The following is a 16,081-nucleotide window of genomic DNA, read 5'->3' on the forward strand; positions in this document are numbered from 1 at the left end:
AAGGTTTGTACCAAAATAAATGCCAATCCACTAAGTGGATGTTGAGAAATTTGACAGGATATAAGTTAAACACTGACCTGCTGGTAAACTGTAAAGTGTGGACTCATCATCTGGACACTTCACATCTGTTCCGACTTTTATGGTAATTTGGCAACAGTTGCACAGGTATAATGTGTCAATCTCATGGTGCAGCTAGAGGAAAACTCAACTGATCACTAATGTCATTAGGGAACTTCATTCCTTTTAGCAATTATATTTTCTGTTCATTAATTTTTCATTAATTTGTTTATTTGACGGGTCAAAATTTTAATTGATAAACAGAAAAACGAACTGCAGCAGAGCTCGTCAGCCTAAATACCCACATTTTCTGCTTGGTGTCTGGTCAGATGTTAAACAGACAAAAACAGACAAAAATTAGAATACAATGACAAATCTTATTTGATTCATGCTAAACAGTTAATATGCACAAGCTAATATGGTATACACCTCCCAATCAAACAGTTTCAGAGTTATCATGACATATTTCTTGACATAGATTAATAAATAAGTAAAAGATATGGGAAACATGCATCCCTCTACATAATTGCCTAGTAATACTGAATTTATCTCCAAACACAGCATAAAATTATAACAATTTACATAAATCATTGGAATCTAAATGCATAAAAGACGTGTGATATATGTGTAATTAAAAACATACACAAATGATTCAGAAACATCATCAAGGACATGTCCACTAACCACTGACTATCCACAGAGGTCAGTGACCTGATAACAGAAAGTGCACAGCATGCTTTTAATGTACTTTATCTAAACTGTAAAGGAAGGAAGGACCAGGATTTCCATCAATCCATTCCATCGATCACTGCTGCCCAGGAAATGGAAAAGCTTTCACACTTCAGTTTATATCTTGCATTCTCCCATGTGTTGTATTAACAAATCAATGGGGCATAAAACCTTAATGAAAGTCCACTGTATACCCTGCTAATAAAACACTGCCCAGCTAAAGTCAGGCGGTGGACAAAATAATAAGAAAACCACTGAAAAAAAATAAATATTGAAATATATAAAAATCTTATGCAGCGATTCAATAAAATATGAATGGTCGCCTTTCTATTATTTCTCGTTTGAGAGGGAATTACCGTGTGCTGTACATGATCAAATATTAGACAGAATTTCAATTTGGAAAGAAAAATTACTCCTATTTTGTATAAAAAGATGTAGGCTTAAGAAGAGCTGTCGAAGTGCATTTAACAGGTCACAAAATTTATAAAAAAAATCACTTGTGCAAAAGTAATTATATTTCATATGAGGATTTCCTTTGTTTTCAGTGCCCCTCCCACTGTTTTCATCCGGCCAGTCAACTACGAGCATTGAGAGGAATCTTACATTATTTCGCTTATCCAATCATCTACGAGTATTTGCAGATTCTATTTGCATAATCACCGTCTCAGCCAATAATTGCGCAGAGGGGCGGAGCCGCTTCCCTACCGGTTACCCTTTGCGTCTGCGTTTAACAGCTACGTTTCAAACTAGAATGGCGACCGCTGTTTGCGGTTTACAACCCACCGGCAGTAAGAGCAACACAGCGAAGACGAACGGAGAGCGCCGGAGGAAAGTCAAGGACTCCAGACGAAGGCAGGCGGCTCTGTTGTTCCTTAATAACATCTCCCTAGACGGGCGGCCTCAGTGTCACCTTGACAATGGAAAAGCCGAGAATAAAACCGCCGAAGAGCCGCGACTCAGGGGCAGAGACGGCGCAGCGGTCGTGCCCCCGCCAGCGGCTAAGCCAGCAGAGGTCGGCCCGGTGTCAGAACCCGCGGCATCTGGTAGTGGCTCGTCCTCCAGTTTTCCAGATGTGGTCAGTCCTACCCGACCTTCTTTGGTAATGTCTTCGGGACAGGTCGCGGTAAGCGCTGTGGGTGCCAACGATGTATTTTTGGAGAGTGGAAGCGCGTGCGAGACCCCTCTGTCTCCGGTGCCCACCGTTCACCAGCCCTGCTCCCGTGTCAGGTCGATGCCCGCGGTACTGAGCCCGTCCCCGGCCGGGAATCTCGTGGACTCCCGACAGAGGTGAGCATAGTAGGCATGTGTGTCTCACCATCGGCCTTTAATCAGGCTGCTGACTTCCGCATGAAACGAAAGCAGCATACCTGCTGCCAGTGATTCTCATGTTGTAATGTCCCCGCGTGCACCTATATACTGTAATAATATAATATAATATAGATGTATGCTTATCTTATTCAGGTTTACAGTATGTTTGTTTGTTTTCTATGTTATGTTACGTTATGTTTTTTCTATGTTGTCTATGTTCTGTTGTTTTGTTTTGTTTTTTCTAACGCAGCTCCCTCGTTTCTGATATAAACCACAGTTTGCTGCTTAAAAAAAACTAATCTCAGTTGTATTAATTTCCTAATTTTTATGATCTAAAGTGCCGTTTGCTAATCTGTTGAAGAGTTAATGAAGGGGTCTTTGTGTCTCTCGCTCTCGGCTCAGGCTGAGGAATGTCTCCGGTTCTCCTGGGCCCAAGGTGCCAAAGAAAGTCCACTTCATCAAGAGTATGAGACCGTATGATACCAGAGGATGCAGGTGAGTCTCTAAAAAGGCATTTACATAAACAAATACATTTACCATCAGAAGACACCAGAGTAATACACAAATCCGTCCTATGGCCTGTAAAGAAAGGCCGAGACAAAGGCTTTATTTTGAGCAGCAGTGTTGCTCCTCCTGCTAGTTTTGTAATAAGGCCTTGGCCTGCTGAGGAGTAACCGTGATACAGCTGCAGGGTAGTTGCTGATTGCTAGAGTGAGTGTAAATACCCTTGGAAGCTTAGCAAAAGCCCAAAGACTTCAGTGTGGAAATGGAACACCATGTTGCAGGGAGGTCACCCTAGTGCTGGGACTGAAATAACAAACTCCTGGTTGTTTGTTGACCTAGTTGACCAGTTTTAGAAAACAAGAAGTAGTTATTGCTATATTTGATGGGATTTGAAATCAAAAGAACAAAAAAACAAAAACTAATTACTATTCGGAAGGTAGACTGACAAAACAGATCACATGGTTATTTCTCTTTTCCACAAACCATGAGTTTTTGACCCCCCCCTCCCCCCCTTTTTTTTTTCTTCATCAACATTTCACTAAGACAAACTTCATATTCATAACCACCTAAACTGGTGTGTCATGTGTTTTCTGCTGCTGTGGCACAATATGGATGGGACAGTCCTTGGCTTTCTCTTTCATTCTGAGGCAGTCACACATTGCATGGATACCTAAATTAATTAACACTAGGGGATTCTGTGTCATCATATTGTCCCCTGTAAGAGATGTGATATCTCTCCCTCAAGGTCTGACCTGGGTGTTGAGTTGCCGCTGCAGACTGTGTGTTATTGATTGGCTTTTTGTGAGGAGCCGATTTCCCTGATGTTCGTCAACTTGTCTTAGTCCTAGGAGGCACTTTTCTGTTCGTGGATTGTGGTGACGTTAAGTAGACTGTGTGCTAAGTGGTAAATCTCCATTTCTGTCAGACAAACTGCCAACAAACACAGTACACTTTCACTCGAAATCTAATGTTCTCAGGTATAATCTAGTTCAGTTCTTCTCTCCGGGTTGTGCCGCTCATGTATTAACATTACATTTGAGTGGCAGAGATTTGACTTCTATGGATTTTCGGAAACATCCGCAAAATTGAGTTGATCCATTTATTAGTTTAGCTACATAAAACTGCTCAAAACACTGGCACCAGTTTCTTTAATGTGACATTCGCCCTTTTTCCAGCGAAATTGCAACATATGACACGTGATGGTTTTTATAGTATTATCTAGTTCACAATGTAAAGATGTTATTTAATTTTCCTGAGTCCAAGAAAACAAGGAAATACATTTTTTATATTTGTGTACAGAACAAAATCGACAGCCACTGAAACTTTGAATGAAAATGAGTTTTAACAATATATTGATTCCCCAAAGCAGCTTCAAATAATCGTTCTGTTTGTTGAATGATTTGGCTCTACTCACCTTTTAACGGTAATACATCAGAGGCACAGGTCTCTCTCCTGCTTTAAGGTACGTAAAGTTGACAGGTGTTTGCCTACGGTAGTGAACAAGGTAGACGAGGCTCAGGGGCTGATTTCTCTGTCACTGCAGCTTCAGCACGGATGATTATTATGTGTACGTTGGCTGCGGAGAAACAGTGGCTGTCATTGTTTGTAGACTGACACACCATCTGTTTTGTCTGCCTGTACTTCCTGTGTCCTGCAGGATCATGCTGATTTGTGCCAAGCGGTCGCTCTATGCTGTTTTCTCAGTGCTGCCCTATGGACACAGTGCTAATCACAGGTATAAAGAAAGTTAAATCCCAAGCAGAGACACTCATTCTTTGGTTTTATGTTTCCATCATCCATATCATATACTTCTTTTGTAAAGAGCAGTCTATATGGTGAAGATCATATGGTGACGATGACAAATGTGTGACTCTTTCTGAACAGTGATCTGAACAGGGAGGCTCAGCGGCAAAGGCTCTCCTCCGTAGTGGCTGCTGACTTGCTTCCGTCCCTGGAAGGTTTGGAGCTGGGTGCCTCTGACAAGGTAAATGTATATCTGGTGTACAGTGCTCTGACGAGAAACGGAGACACGCACACGCGCATACACACAAATACTGGAAATACTTTGATAAATCGGCTTTCACTGAAATGTTTTTCCTTGTCAGACGGTGTCATATGCTCAGTTCCTTTATCCAACAAATGCCTTGGTGAGGCAGAAGAGCAGCAGCGGGCCGGACAACAGCACATCTCAGACCCCTCAGTCCCGTCTCCGTGGCAACGGACAAAGGAACTTCACCCCTGCTCGTCAGAACAACACTGTGGCACAGGAAGCATGTATGACTTTATAATTAAATCTTAAATACTCATACACCTGCTGTTCTTTCTTTTAGTGATCTCATATGTGATTACACCCTATTTATTTTGTGTGTTTTTTCAGCTATAGAGGAGGCGTCAGAGTACGACCCCAACCTGCTCAGTGATCCTCAGTGGCCCTGTGGGAGGCACAAGAGAGTTCTGACTTTTGCCTCATATGTGGTGAGAATTTATTCAGTGTTCTTACATGCAGCCCAGCTAATGGATGAGAGTCAGCTTTTTACAGTAAGCTGATTTCTCATGCATCCTGTAAATGAGGGGTAAAGGGTTTAGCAATGATAGTAAAGCACCAGTGCTTTCAAAAATAATGTGAAATGCAAAGTTAAGTTATTTTAATGTAAATTTTTCACTTGATTTCATATTAAGTGCCAAAACAGAATAAAACCTAAAACAAATTTAAACCTCACCATCAGGTAGGTTGCTTCCAGCATCCTAAGCCTTTTTCACATACAAACTTATCTAAAAAAAAAATCAGGTTTTCTTCAGAGTTACGCTTTCACACCTTTAGCACACATCAGGAGATAAGCAATGTGATATATGCTCTGACTTGTGAAGAAATATTCTGTTTAATCTAAGTTGGTGCCTGGGTAGGAGTGTAGAGGACAAGACCTGAAGCATAAATTACGCTGTGAAATAACATACAAAGGGGAAAATCTATGGTCAAAGTAAGAATGGCCTAAAAAATGCAGGTGTGTGTGTGGGCATGTAGTGGTTAGTGTGTCTAGTGTAAACACTAACACGGATAGCAGCAATTTATCAGTAAGTATGAGGTCAGCTGTTGGAAAGGGAACAAACTGTTCTGGTGTCTGGTGGTTTTGTTAGAAAGAAGGTTTTGTTAGAGGTTGTGTCCATGGCAAAAGGGGTCGGTGGTGATTTTCTTTTCCTAAAGGACTTTCACAGTGGACACGGGCCTGGAGGATATGATGAGGGGGGGCTTCTCCTGAGATCCACTCTCAGTCTTGAGCATATTCATTTCCAGGTTGTTTTGACTGCACCACAGCACCAGCTGATCAAAGTTGCATCAGTATGCAGTCTCATCATCCTCTCGGATGAGGCCTATGACAGTAGTGTCGTCTGCAAACTAAGAGCAACACAGTCAAGTCACTTGAGGGTCAGTTGTTTGTGTAGAGAGAAGAGCAAAGGGGAGAGGACACAACCCTGAGGAGCTCCACCATTGGTTTTCCATCCTTACCTCCGGTGTTCTGTTGGTGAGGAAGCTGGTGATCCACTGACAGAGGGAGGGGACTCACCAGCTTCCTCACCAACAGAACTGGATGTAATCAACATGCCCTATTCCTTGTGGTGAATTCCCATAATAATTACCTGACCTATTGAGACTTGTACTGGGGATTTGGCTGGTTAAAATCTACACACTGTCTGGGTTTGCATTCTCACATACAGCCTCTCTGGATAAAATGAACAATTCCAGTGCATGTCTGAAAAAGGCTTTAAAGCACTTGCCAAGAAATCTCAGACTGGCTCCATGATGTTGAGATCAAGGCTCTGTGGCGACCACAATATCTGGGACTAATCAAATGGCTCCCTGCTGGGTTTGCATTCAGACACTTCATGTGCTCAAAACCTTTGACTGTACTGTAGATTTCTTACTGAGAACACAGATTTCTCTGCCACATTTTCATGCCATCAAGTACGTGTGTGCAAGACAAAAACAAGAAAAGCAGCAGCAAAGTTGTATCACAGTGTCATTGTGTTTAGCATAATTCCATTTAAATGGAACTAAAACATGCGCTTGAAATGGCTTGAAGCATTGAACTTGGCTTCTTCACGAAGTAAAGTCTTAATTCGTTTCATCTTGATAATTGTCTCCTGTTGCTGTAAATGAATTGATGATAATAATAATTATTAATAATATAAATATTAGAATATTTAAATGTTTATGTATGAGCTGTCAGGAAACTATTTATAACAAGGTCACTGCTTCTTGCTACAGTAGCTTATTGTCTCAGAATGGACAAGTGTCACTTTCAGCAAAAACCTAAATGAATTCTTCAGTTGTAACTGGTCAATACATCTATGCACTTTTTGTGCTACTTATTTTACAATATCCATTTTATTGCATAAGATCTCATTGTGTTCTCTTGACTCTTCCTTGACCTGGTTTCTTTGAATAACCTGTTTCATATAGACTGCCCTTATTTTGATTCAGAAATCTGGGACAGAGATTGTAGGGTTTTCCCTGTAAAATGAAGGACCTCTACCTTTCTAAACCAACCACAGCCTTACCGGAGAAATAAATGCATCCGTATTGTTTAAATGATGTTATTGCTGCTCAGCAGAACATAACTGTAACCTTTAGCCTGAACTGTAACAGTAAAGCTTTATTATGCTGTAATTCATAAGGCACTTCTGCTCTGACGTTATGGCTTGTTTTTCTGTCTCTGCAGACAACTGTTATTGAGTATGTGAAACCATCTGACTTGAAGAAGGATATGAATGAGACTTTCAAAGAGAAGTTTCCTCACATTAAGCTGACACTGAGCAAGATAAGAAGGTATTTGAATGGCTCTTTGTTTCGGAGGCTCTACCTTTTCGAGCCCTTTAACGTTTCCTTGAGGTTCAAACAAGTCACATGGTGCAGTTCAATCTCAGGAAACGCTGTAGAGTTTAGCAAATGTGCCTTCTTTCATCTCCTCCAGCTTGAAGAGGGAGATGCGGGCCGTGAGTGAGGAGTGCACCCTACAGCCGGTCACCATAGCAATGGCTTTTGTATACTTTGAGAAGCTGGTGCTACAGGGTCGTCTCAACAAACAGAACAGGAAGCTGGTGGCAGCGGCATGTGTGCTGCTGGCTGCAAAAATCAGCAGTGATCTGCGGAAGACGGATGTTAATCAGCTCATTGATGTGAGTAAAGTTCCCACACACAGATCTCCCTTTTTAAAGAGCGTATGTTAACTTTTAGCAGTCACACTCTTTATGCTCAAAGGAAGAGAAGTGTAGACGTGGAAAAACCTGTAACACATGTAGCACCCAGCTCTGTTTTTAAAAACAAATGTGGTTTCAGTTGGACTTGAAGAAAGGAAGTCACCCAATAATTGGCTTTTCTCCATTGCTGCAATTATCCTGAGTTCTGATTTAAAATTTTTCTCATGGTGAATTTTCATATCTATTTTTTACATTCATATTACTTTTAATTCTTCCCCTGCAGAAGCTGGAGGAGCGTTTCCGTATCAACAGACGGGAGCTGATTCCTCTGGAGTTCCCAGTGCTGGTTGCCTTGGAGATGGGACTTTACCTTCCTGAGAGCATGGTCATGCCGCACTACCGCAGGCTGGTGCAGCAAGGTTAGACTAGATACAGTGATGTCTGACACTCCGCTGGTTTCATTAATAACACCAGCAAGTGTGTGTGTGTGTGTGTGTGTGTGTGTGTGTGTGTGTGTGAGAGAGAGAGAGAGAGAGATGACCAGTTTATAAGCTGTGGTGTTTGAAACAAATAAATCTGGTACTATTTATTTCAAGTCAGTTATCGCAGGCAAATATTTCCACCTTGATGGCGTGTGACTATTTGAATGTCTTTTTGTACGTGTGATGTTAGACATGTTTAATGAGCACGTTAATTGTGCTTTTATTTTGGCTTCTTGTGACCCATTTCCTTAGTTTGACCTAGTATTCTTCACCTCTCTTTAAATTAACTGTACGCTTTGATGTTTGTGGAAAACTTGCACCTTCTTCGTTGCTATACAGCCTGTATAGTATTATATAACAAAGAACCATGATGTTGATTTTTATATGAGCCTTTTAAACCCACTGTGGCACTGAAACATTTTTAGCCATTACACTGAAATGTGAAAGTGTTTTTTTCTTTTGGTTTGTTTTTTTGAGATGAGGAAGTGGCCTTTAATTTATTTGTACAGTACTGTGATGTCACAATAATCCAGTCACACTCATGTATTTGTCTTGTTCTTTGAAAGAAAGAAAATATTCATGTGGCAGCTATGTGTTAATAGTTAAACTCTGCTAATTTACACTTTACTCTTAGCGCCATGGTGACACATTAACGGAAATAGGATTCTGGAGACATTAGCTATGATACATTTTGTTTTTATTCTTTTTTTTTTTTTTTAGTGTTTCATGGCATTACCCAGGGATATGTTTTTGTGACATGCACTGGGATTTATTCCTTAGTAGTCATATTTTTCAGTTCTCAGGAATTTGCTTTGTCATAATCTTTAGATGGCTCTTCAAATCTAACCCAAAGAGAATTTTTAAAAGTACATTTGAACTGTAGCTTTCATCACTAAAGTCACTTGTACGTCTTTGTAAGTCACTGAAAGGTAGCTAATTTTAGTGTTTGGACAGAATAAGACGTGTGAGTTGTCTCTGCCAGTTATCAGATGGTATTAACCCGACTGCAGTACTCACTGTGTAATGACAGATTTTTGTGCCATTAATTCAACTTGTGTGGAAAAAGTGCCTGAAACTACTGTGGCAGTGAAGTGGTTAACCATCTTATCTAAAGTGATATTTAGCGTTGACATTTTTCATGCTGGTGTAGAAATCTTTATATGTTGAGGTTGTTCTTGTCTGAACAGATAATCTTGACAGTCTTAGACGAGATGGTGATTCAGTTTTCTGTGTGAATGTCTCTGCAGTGGTGAGAAATTTATCATAAACACATTCAAAAAGATCTGTAACTGCAGAAAATGTATCTGTGTAGTTAAGTATCATAATAATATTTGTGGGTTTTGTACTGTAAGATGAATGTTTTTGAAATATATTTTCAGACACTGGAATGCTTCTGGAGTTTTCTTCCCCACCCACCAAGTCAACCAATCAATAATTTAGTGTGTATGCAGCAGTTTTCATCTCTTCATAGCAGTTCTGATAGTCAGACTGCAAAGAAAACTGGAAAATAAACCACAGAAGACAGTGCGTGTCTCATTTTACTGCTCCTTTGTGATGGGACACATTACAGGTTAAATACATGTTCAGATAAATCACTATATGTTAATTTAACACACTGAACACAGCACAGTCAGCTGAAAGTTTCTACTATATTATCCATAATGTTTAATCAGCAGAAGCAGCTATATAAATAAAATAAGTTCTTAGTCCAAACTCATGTCTTCATCATCATCTTTTTTGTCTTTGGAGTCTCCATCCTGGTCCGACTTTGTCTCTGTCTCCATCGCTTTGGCAAAAGCTTCCACATCTGCAGAGACACGTGCAAAATTTAGGGCTGCAAATAGTTTCAGAATCATTTGTTGTAATGATTAGTTATTAAAGTTACTGAAATTAAAAAAACAAGCATATGGTGAGAAATCAGTGCCCCAAAGCAATTATAGGATACCTCTAATTGTCCTCTGTTGTCCAAAAGGTTAAGACACATCAGCCAGACGCTCCACTGCATGGAATATTTCTTCATTCCAAAAGGCTTGGTTGAGATTTATTTATTTTTTAACAAACATTGCCCCAAAGGGTTTAAATTGCCATAACTTTGTACAATAGTCTAGACTGTAAATTACATTTTGAAATTTACAAACGTCACCTAGTGAAATGGTGAGTCAACCTGATGTGTTTTCAATTGTTTTTGGACAATAAATGTATTATTAACATAATGTCAAAAATACTCAATGTAAAAGTCCTTGCAATCAAGATTTACATCCAGTATAATTATTGGTATAATAGATTGTATCTCTCTGTAAGTGTCTCTGCTTGATGTGGGTAAAACACTGACCCCCTTTGTTGGCGGCATCGACGGCCTCTGCGGGCAAGCCGAACTGGTTCATCAGAGGCCCTAACTGCCCGGACGCCAGAGCGCTGCTGAACATGCTCATGGCCTGCAGAGACACAATAAATACCAAGAGTAGGAGCAAATGCCAACAAACGGTTTCGCAAATGCCAACAAACTGTTTCACAATGGCCAGAACTCTGCTAAAAGGAGAAGACATTATCTCACACTGTTTCTGGGCCAATGACAATGAAATGTTTAATGTCAATCTTGGTCCCAGGCTGGAATGAAGAGCCAAGAGCAGTTTGAAACTACCACACAAGCTGCAAATGAAATCGCTAAATTTACTGATTTAAAATCTCATTGTAACAGTAAAAACCTAGACACCAAAAAAAAAATCCATCGCTCTATAGGAGAACCAAGCTGGAGATGAAATCTTTCAAGTGAGTTACAAATCGAGGGTGAACACTTTACCTGCTGAAACTGAGGCGAGCTGAGCGTGTTGTTGAGCTCCTCTGAGCTCTGAGGCAGAGACTCTCCAGAGGGCAGATAGGGCATCAACCTCTGCTGCACCTCAGGGTTGGCCAGGATGGGAGCCATGACCTCAGGCGTCAGGACGCTGGCCAGGTCCACTGGTGAGTCAAAATAAGAACATATTCTATCTGTTTAATGATGTATGGTTATTAAATCACCTATTTCTCTTTCTATTTCAGGTTTGGAAGCTTTGTTTCCATAAGCATTGGTACATTTACAATCAACCCAAAACATTTAATGTTCAGTCTACTATCAAATATGACCAAAAAAAGCAGCAAATCATGACATTTGTTAAGATAACAGAAAATGTTTCCCTTTGTTGCTTTAAAACTAATGCTGTAACAATTAATCATCAAATGTCTGATGGCTGAGCCAGAGTTTATCTACATTTTAAGACCAATGCTGAATTAACAAACAGGCAGAGCAGATCCAGGTTTACGTTTTTCTGATTAAAGAAATCATGAAAGAGCCTCCATCTTGCACCTATATTTTGTTTAGGGTTTAATTATTTTTGTTAATGTTTCTCATTTGTTGTAAAATCTTGAGCATGTTGTTTATTTTCATACGAAACTCTGAAACTATTTGTTTACTATGGTGTTACTTTCCATTTTATTTTGTCATTTTGAAAACGTGATTCTTCATAAACATCTATTTGGGTTTTATTATAACTTTTTCGACATTTTTATTTCTCATATGCATTAATCTCTGTGAAAACAAAACATGGAGCTGAAAGGCGTTTTAGAATTCAAATTGAATTATGGCTTCCCAGGACCTAGAACACCTCAATAATGGCTAATTGCATAATTTTCCTGCTTATTCTCTAGTTATATTTGGGGGGTGAGGGGGATAAATCGTGCCAGTGAAGCAGGAAGGATAAACAGTTGTGCCAAATGTGGTGTTAGCTCAGTAAAATTAAATCCAAACAGCAGCAGACTGCAGTGTTTGCAGGGGGCTTCAGCTCCTGCAACAAACTGAATTTATTATGTTAAAATGAAACCATATTACAGAAACTATTAATAATTATTTTCTGTGTGATTAGATAAAAATCACACACATTAGGCCTAATTATGATTATGTTATAGTCTTCCTCTCACTGTCTGTAGCTACTTTCTGTGATTGGTTCCTCACCTCCTTGGCCACTGGCAGGTACGTTCATGGTGGCCAGGATGCTCTGCAGGTCTCTCAGCTGGATGTGCTGCGTGGGGTTGGCTGCACCCGCTGCCGACCCAGAGGACACAGCAGGGGTGGACGGGGTGGTGGCTGTGGGGGAGGCGGCTGAGGTGGCAGAGGGAGTGATGGGAGTGGTTGGGACCTGGGAGGAGCCGAGCCGACCGGCAGCAGAGGCAGAGGTGGGAGTTACGGCTGTGGACGGACTGAGAGCAGAGAGAGAATGAGCACTTTCAGCAGCAGGTGCTGATACCGATGAACCAAAACTACTTCTGCCTCAGTTACTTTCCACATTCAGTGAACTGATATGTTTACCATGAACATGTAGAGAACAACAGTGGCAGAATAGAAGGCAGAGAACAAGTTATTCCAGCTGCCTTTTGTGAATATCTTGAAAAAAATCAGTCCACTTATCAATTCAATAATCAACAGAAAATTACTGGCAACTATTTTGATTATACTGCCCTACGAAGGCAAAACACAGCAACTACACATTTGGTCAAAATTGAGTTTTCACCTCTTTCCTCTTAACCATAAAATGTGTATTTCTCTTAAAGGACTCTATGCAACTTAATGCTGTCAAATTCATTCCTCCGTCCCCCTGCTCTACTACACCCCAGCATGCTCTGCACTGCTCCCATACAATAAATGAAAATGCTCCAAAACATAGTTATTAACCAGAAATCTATTCTCTGATTGGTTGAGAAGGTGAACCTTGCTCAAAAACTTCTAAAGGTGATAATCTGTGCACGGCTACCAGAGCTGTTCTGTGAGTCTGGAACACAAGAGGCTTCAGCAGCATCTCTCCACTTTAAAATAAGTTTTGGAGCATAATTCTACTCAAGATAATTGGAAAAAAGTTACAAACTGTAGCTTTAACGGCATATACATAAATCACCTTGTTGAGGAGTTGCTGGCTGCAGGAACACTGCTGCTGCTGCTACTACTGCTGCTTCCCAGGAGGTTGGCCAAGCCTGGACCAGCAAGCGCCCCGAGACCACCTGACATGCAGAAAAACAGCCACGTTATTCTCCTGAGGGCATGAAAGTAACAAAACCTTTTTCAATCAGGAGCAAATTATCAGGCTTTTCCCGCACTGTCAGCTCTGCAGCTTGAAGAGTCATTTTAAAAGATACATACCGATCCCCCCCAGTCCCGTTGGTCCAATGAGCTGCATGAGCTGGTTGTGGCTCATGTTACCCAGAAGGCTCTGCAGACCACCCTCCCCTTTACACGAAAAGAGAAGAAAACATGACATCTAGCAATGAAATTTGGGTTTCCTAAGTGCCATTAGGGGAATATGAGCATCTGTTACCTCCCAGAGCAGACAGATCATGTCCTCCACTGCCGCCACTACCCAGAGTACCAGGCATTGGCGGGTTGTTTAGATACTCGTTGACTTTGCGGCAATGTTCCTCATCTTTGTCCGTCTTTGGCTCCTTAGATCAGAAAAGCCGTGATCATCATCACATTCATTTTATGTGAAAAAAGGCAGAGGAGAACATGTATGTGCATAGCTATGCAGAAAATATTTATTACTAGGATGACTATTGATGGTTTGTGTGTTTTCATAACATTTGTTAACATTTAAAAGACATAGAATATATCTGGTCTTATCCTTTAATGTGTGATATATTCTCTATCTGCCTTCATGTCACAATGCAACTGATAAATTGCCAAAAACAGCCTATGATGAAATTCCTGTAGGTCTTGCTATATACTCAAATTACTGAAATTAAAGAATTAACAACATTCCAACTACCTGTGTCCCAAATTAACTATTGTAAATTATCTTTATCACTGTCATAAATAAAGCTCAAAATTAATACTTTGTTGTCCCTTGGGGAAATTTGGAGAGTTACTGCTATGACAAAAAAGTCAGTTCCAGATGTCATGTAAAAAAATAACATTAAATGAGTGAACAAATATTCCAAAGACAACCATTAAGAACCAAAAGGACAAAATAGACTACTGGACATATCCAAGTACATATTTTGTATCGGCGCTTTGTATTGGCGCCGTTTAAAATATTAAAAAAATTGACAGTCGGTGTAACATTTTAGTTTTCTGTAACATTTTAGTTTAACCAAATGGTAAAAGCTCATCTTCAGAGCAGAGGATGTCCCACATACCTGCATCCAGAAGAAGAGTCTTTTGGAACCAGCTTTGAACTTTAACACATAAACTCGTCCAGTGGTGCACTGGTTCACCCGTTTGAACTCGCAGTCATCTGGGAAGATGATCAGGTCCTACATTTAGGACAAGAATCGGGTTGAGATTAAAGTGTCAAACACAGGGTAGCCAGTACTACTCACAGATAACCGTCACCTACATCATCCACGTTTCCTGTCGTTCGATCCTTCCAGCAGAAGTGGATGAGGGAGTCATCGGTCTGCTGGATGTAGACCTGACCTTTGCGCTTGTCAGGTGTCACTGTACTGCCCTTCATTGTCATTTTACCGGCCCGAAACTCCACCAGGTACTTGCTGGAAGAACCGCGGGACCCAGACACCATGCTGGGGAACAAAGCTCCTGAGGCCATGATGATGAGGACAGACTACTGCAAGGAAAAATGTAATTAATTTTCTTGGTTATGTTTAAACACATTTTTTTTGTACAAGTCGTATAACAGGAAACATTAAGGAGAATTGTTTTCATGCCTGCGATGGCATAATGATGATGTAGGTTCGACGGCAAAATGGGATTTTTGTACTTATTTTCTACATCAGTAATTATCATGCAGTCCTTCAGGGGGCTCCTGACTCCCAGGCTGGGAGCTGCTGACACAGTACTACAGTACAACCAAATATAGGGGATCTAAGAATACACGTAACACTGCGTCATCCCACCATTAAATAAGGGTTCTGAATTCCACGATCTGTAAAACCTTTAGGGCAACGTACTGTTTAATTTCCTCTCACACAATAAACACAAGAGTGCAGGGACTGAAAACACTGAAAACACGGGTCATTTAAATAATCATGACGGAGAAAGGAGAGCAGCTATTCCCAGACATTACACTGCTGCAGGCTGCAGAGCTGCTGTATCACTACACTCGATTTATGAACATAGGAACTTAGTAGATTGATATATGTGTCACAAATCCATGTTAGGATATTTTGGACAATTTCAAGCCTAATTATAGCCATTATAATTATGGCTAATATTTTGTTATCACTTTTCAGGGATAATTAAGCTTTTCAACTGTGTATAATAGAAATAGCCATTAAAGTGATTCAGAAGCTGATTTCTAATCTGGAAAATGAGACTCATCCCAATGCTACATAATAAAACCACAGCACCCACAGACGCACCACAGATGACTCTGCATCCTGCATCCATTTCCAGCTCATTACGGTCACGTTTGAGCTACAACTACATATTTCACACACACGGACTAAACATGCATGTGGTTTACAAATTACAAACTAGAAACACATTAAAAATCCGATGTTTGTACTTACATTTCTCTCTGAATTAACGTTCGGAGCAGAACCGTCAAACTCACTGAAGATGAACGGGATTGGCTGACTGAAGCCGGTGCTTTACAGCGATTGGTCGTACTGTCTGTCAATAATGTGGGCTTTAAACCTCCTGCGCATGTTCGGTAGAGCTGACACAACACAGGCTGTTGGGTGATACCAACCCTGTATGTTGAAATGCTTTTAAAACAATTAAAATTGTTATGGACCAGATACGTGTTCAAGAAATATTTTTAGGAGATTGTGCTAAAGGAAATATATAAAAAATTACATTATAGTTTACAAAACAGGTATAA

General features: G+C 40.4%; 2 protein-coding genes across 4 annotated transcripts; one reads left to right on the top strand and one right to left on the bottom strand.

Moving 5' to 3' along the window:
- Positions 1-714: 714 nt before the first annotated feature.
- LOC137139020 (CDK5 and ABL1 enzyme substrate 2-like) lies at positions 715-9,801 on the top strand. Of its 3 annotated transcripts, XM_067525669.1 has the most exons (10): positions 715-2,073; positions 2,497-2,589; positions 4,256-4,333; positions 4,483-4,582; positions 4,704-4,872; positions 4,976-5,073; positions 7,317-7,423; positions 7,569-7,773; positions 8,078-8,213; positions 9,656-9,801. In XM_067525669.1, exons 1-10 carry the CDS (start codon positions 1,538-1,540, stop codon positions 9,709-9,711), a joined length of 1,578 nt encoding a protein of 525 aa, XP_067381770.1. In that variant the 5' UTR covers positions 715-1,537; the 3' UTR covers positions 9,712-9,801. The 3 variants fall into 3 exon arrangements, with proteins under 3 accessions (XP_067381770.1, XP_067381772.1, XP_067381771.1); XM_067525671.1 differs by lacking the exon at positions 4,256-4,333; XM_067525670.1 differs by lacking the exon at positions 9,656-9,801 and having other exon boundaries at positions 717-2,073; positions 8,078-9,649.
- LOC137139022 (proteasomal ubiquitin receptor ADRM1-like) lies at positions 9,801-15,943 on the bottom strand. The gene is made up of 10 exons (XM_067525673.1): positions 15,768-15,943; positions 14,636-14,863; positions 14,436-14,552; positions 13,619-13,742; positions 13,444-13,530; positions 13,202-13,304; positions 12,265-12,509; positions 11,077-11,234; positions 10,609-10,711; positions 9,801-10,083 (listed from the first exon to the last, which is right to left on the bottom strand). The coding sequence occupies exons 2-10, from the start codon at positions 14,843-14,845 to the stop codon at positions 9,980-9,982; spliced, it is 1,251 nt and encodes a 416-aa protein (XP_067381774.1). The 5' UTR covers positions 14,846-14,863; positions 15,768-15,943; the 3' UTR covers positions 9,801-9,979.
- Between the last annotated feature and the right edge of the window lie 138 nt (positions 15,944-16,081).

Source organism: Channa argus, chromosome 13 (genome assembly GCF_033026475.1).
Source record: "Channa argus isolate prfri chromosome 13, Channa argus male v1.0, whole genome shotgun sequence".
Classification (NCBI taxonomy): Eukaryota; Metazoa; Chordata; class Actinopteri; order Anabantiformes; family Channidae; genus Channa; species Channa argus.

What these genes read in the sequence shown, in the direction of transcription:
- LOC137139020 (XM_067525669.1), top strand. Translation starts at nt 1,538, where the DNA reads ATGGCGACCGCTGTTTGCGGTTTACAACCCACCGGCAGTAAGAGCAAC. An exon ending in TGACTTTTGCCTCATATGTG is followed by an intron (nt 5,074 to 7,316) that starts GTGAGAATTTAT and finishes CTGTCTCTGCAG; the next exon opens with ACAACTGTTATTGAGTATGT. An exon ending in CCGCAGGCTGGTGCAGCAAG is followed by an intron (nt 8,214 to 9,655) that starts GTTAGACTAGAT and finishes ATATATTTTCAG; the next exon opens with ACACTGGAATGCTTCTGGAG.
- LOC137139022 (XM_067525673.1), bottom strand. Translation starts at nt 14,845, where the DNA reads ATGGCCTCAGGAGCTTTGTTCCCCAGCATGGTGTCTGGGTCCCGCGGT. An exon ending in CGACAGGAAACGTGGATGAT is followed by an intron (nt 14,553 to 14,635) that starts GTAGGTGACGGT and finishes TCCTAAATGTAG; the next exon opens with GACCTGATCATCTTCCCAGA. An exon ending in TGATCTGTCTGCTCTGGGAG is followed by an intron (nt 13,531 to 13,618) that starts GTAACAGATGCT and finishes TTTCGTGTAAAG; the next exon opens with GGGAGGGTGGTCTGCAGAGC.